Source organism: Pteropus vampyrus, unplaced genomic scaffold (assembly GCF_000151845.1).
Source record: "Pteropus vampyrus isolate Shadow unplaced genomic scaffold, Pvam_2.0 Scaffold8, whole genome shotgun sequence".
Taxonomy (NCBI): domain Eukaryota; kingdom Metazoa; phylum Chordata; class Mammalia; order Chiroptera; family Pteropodidae; genus Pteropus; species Pteropus vampyrus.
In genome coordinates this window covers 16045040-16048287 of record NW_011888789.1, presented here as the reverse complement: position 1 = coordinate 16048287, position 3248 = coordinate 16045040, and the positions used below count along the sequence as shown (strand labels likewise).

The window sequence follows — 3248 nt, the reverse complement described above, 5'->3', positions numbered from 1 at the left end:
CTGACTCTTCTGTAGAGACACGCGTGAATGGGATAGCTTGCATGTCTGAGACTTCAAGAAAATGTGATAAAGTTTTGGATCTGTAGTCCTGGTGTGTGTACTGCTGATGTAGTACATATGTACCTCTTTCTAAAATAGCAGCAATAGAGTATCTAAAGGAAATTTTCAGTAACGCTGCTCAGAGTACATTATATTGTTTTAAATGAAGACAGGTGAGAAAGACCAACGTGTATTGTTCAACCAACGTGTATTGTCTTTTTCATACGTGCTAGGCACTGTTACAGGCATTGGAGACACAATGAACAAAACAGATAAAAGTCCTGCCCTCAGGAAGCTTGTAATCTAGTTTATGTAGATGATAAACAGTTCTTTGAAGTCAGGTGGTCATAATTGCTATGGAAGAAAATAATTTAGGATAAGGGAGCTGAGGAATGCTGGGAGGGTGGGAATTGGTTTCTTAGAGATGTGGTCAGAGAAGGCTGCTCTCAGAGGGTGATATTGGAGTAGAGACCTGAAGGAATGAGGGAGGGAGTTATGTGGGTGGTGGGGGGGAAAGTATGTTCCTGGTGAGAGAGAACAGCAGGTATGAAGGCACAGAGGCAAGAGCTCAATTTACATGGTCAAGGGATGGCAGAGAGGTCAGTAAATGAGAGGGCAGATAAGGGCTGAGAATCATGTAGACCCTTATAAGGAATTTGGTACGTAGGTGTTATTTCAAGTCGTGATGAAAGATGAGATCATCTAGCGTGTAAATTTAGATGGAAAAGAGAAGTGGTCTGAGGCCTGAGGCACATCACTGTTTAGATTGGGCCTAAGCTTTCTTGTCTCTCAAAAGGTGGGGTGGTAGACTAGACGAGTGGTTCCGATCCACACTTTTGAATGTGAGACAGCCAGACTTTCACAGTATTTACCTCTCATGAGAATGCCCAGGGCCAGGTGCCGTTCCATTCCTTCTCTAACTTAAGAAGTTATATCGGAATTCAAGAGAACGAATGTGCAGATCATTTACCAAGCTTCTCTGTAGAACTAAGATAATAAAACAGAGTCTTCCTACTCTGGGTCAATGGATAGGGTCTAATGAGGCACAGGTGGAAAGTATTTCCATCAACAGGCCAGGTGAGAAGGCTTTCTGTAGGAAACCTTGTGATAGTTCACACTGCTCCTCTCTGTCTCCACACCTCAGCCCCTGGGCATTTGCACTAGTGTCCAGCCTCAGCCCTGCTGCCTCTTCATTCCCCAGCCTTCACTTTGACTTTCCCATGCCTACCTCACAGTCCTCATCTTGGGCCGACCTGCTCATAGCAAAACACTTATAAAGAGGAAATGTTTTTTTTACATAGAGAAAGTAAAGATCAACAAGGAATATTGTTTACTAAATATAGCACTCTCAGACATTTGAGTGTCATCTGCATTATTTTTTACTTAATGGTTTTCCTTAGGTAGACTCAGTAAACTTCTTGCTTTTTGTAAGCAATAAAACCCATAATATCATAGTTGAATGTTATAACTATATTTTTTCTAATCAGTTTAAATCATTTTAAAGTATGTATGTGGAAGATGAACAAAGCTCCACTTTTAAGATTTTTAAATTATGTTTACGCTTAGAAATTGCTGGCAGCACTTTATATGTATTTCAGGTTTATAGACAGCTTCGGTAAGGGGGTGGCAAATTTTAGCAGTCATTTCAAATACCAGAAGCTATTTTTTGGTTTTTATAATGTTGATAAACCAAGGGTGCTTAGCTCTAGGCAGGAAAAGAGTATAAGAAAAAAATGAAAACAATGAGTACACAAAAGTTTAGGTACACCTGAAGTGAAGTACAGTTTATGAATTATCACCTTCTACATTAACTATGATTTATGACTTCCTATGATGATTAAAGACAAATTCACATCAAGGTTTATATTCTAATTATAGTGAAACAATTTAACAGCAAGAAAGTCTTTATCTTCCTAGGAAAACACGAAAGAAAACAAAACTGTCATTTTCGTGATGGACAATGAAGCATAGTCAGTCTTTCCTGACCCTCTCAGCATGTTTCATTTTCTAGCTAACCACGGCTTTTATTGAGTTCACCAAGTTGCAATTTTAGTTGTCTTATGAGCACTCAGAAGGCTGTACTCAAATAAGCAAAGTACTTTTTGAGTCTAAGTGATTTGATGTGTTAGTTCTTAATGCTACAGAACTGTACAGTTAAAAATTGATGACGGTAAATTTTATGTTGTGTTTATTTTACTACAAAAAAAAAAAAACCATTGAATTCTTTTTTAAAGGAAAATTCATTTTTAACAAGTATTTTCCCTTCACAAAGAGGATGCTTTTAAAAAATATTTTTGTTTTATTTTTTTAAGACAAAAAGAAATTCCTTTTTGAGCCACCTAAAATCATGTATAAGTACCACATTTTCAGACACATGGTTCGAGAGCATGTGGAGGTACAGCTCAGATTGCGTTAGAAACATATCATTATTCTGTGGAACCTGTCAGGTACTGTAGTGTTTACACTGGTGTCATGAAACAGTGTTTACACTTTACTTCAGAGAACTCAATTTAAAGCATGTTTATTCAATTTTTACTATCTGTTACACATTGTGCTAGGCACCATTAAAAGTTATTTAACCCTTATTATAACTCTACAAAATAGTCTTAATTATCTAATTTTACGTAGGGGGAACCAGCCTGAGAGGGGTTTAGTACCAAGCCGTGGTGTTGTACAACCAGATAGAGGTAGAGCCGGCTTCAGGTATGGCTGACACCATGCTTTTCCCACAACACCTAAGTGCCTCCTCAGGGGGCCAGAGGGAGTTAGATGGAAATCAGGTGTGCCTAGAGCCCTCCTCATCCAAGAAGACTGCCAGATTCGCTCACTAGTGTTTGTTTCTTATTTTTTTAAACAGAAGAAGGAATCCACAAAGAAAACACAAGATGAAGAAATAAAACAAATAGATGAAGAGAGAACCAAGCAGATTTATAAGAACTGGAAAGAAGATTCGGAGTGGCAGGCATCTTGTAAGTACCCAGAGGCCTTTCAAAGCCAATTGGTTCATGTAAGGAAATGATAATCTAGAAAGCTCTTAAAGTGATCGTTGAGAGATATTTTAACACTAAACTATTACTCAAAGGCTTATGAGCCATTTGTTGAATAGCAGAAATATTCTCAATTCATCTTTGTACCACCAAAATTGTGTTATATCAATATGATAGAATGGTATATAGCTATGAAAAAAACATGTTTCAGAAGAGTGTTTT

General features: G+C 37.8%; 1 protein-coding gene across 1 annotated transcript in view; it reads left to right on the top strand.

Moving 5' to 3' along the window:
• SH2D4A (SH2 domain containing 4A) overlaps positions 1 to 3248 on the top strand; it is a 56362-nt gene that overhangs the window by 32409 nt on the left and 20705 nt on the right. The window contains exon 6 of the mRNA XM_011373090.2: positions 2897 to 3008. Coding sequence (XP_011371392.1) covers positions 2897 to 3008 — 112 coding nt within the window. The remainder of the gene's footprint in view (positions 1 to 2896; positions 3009 to 3248) is intronic.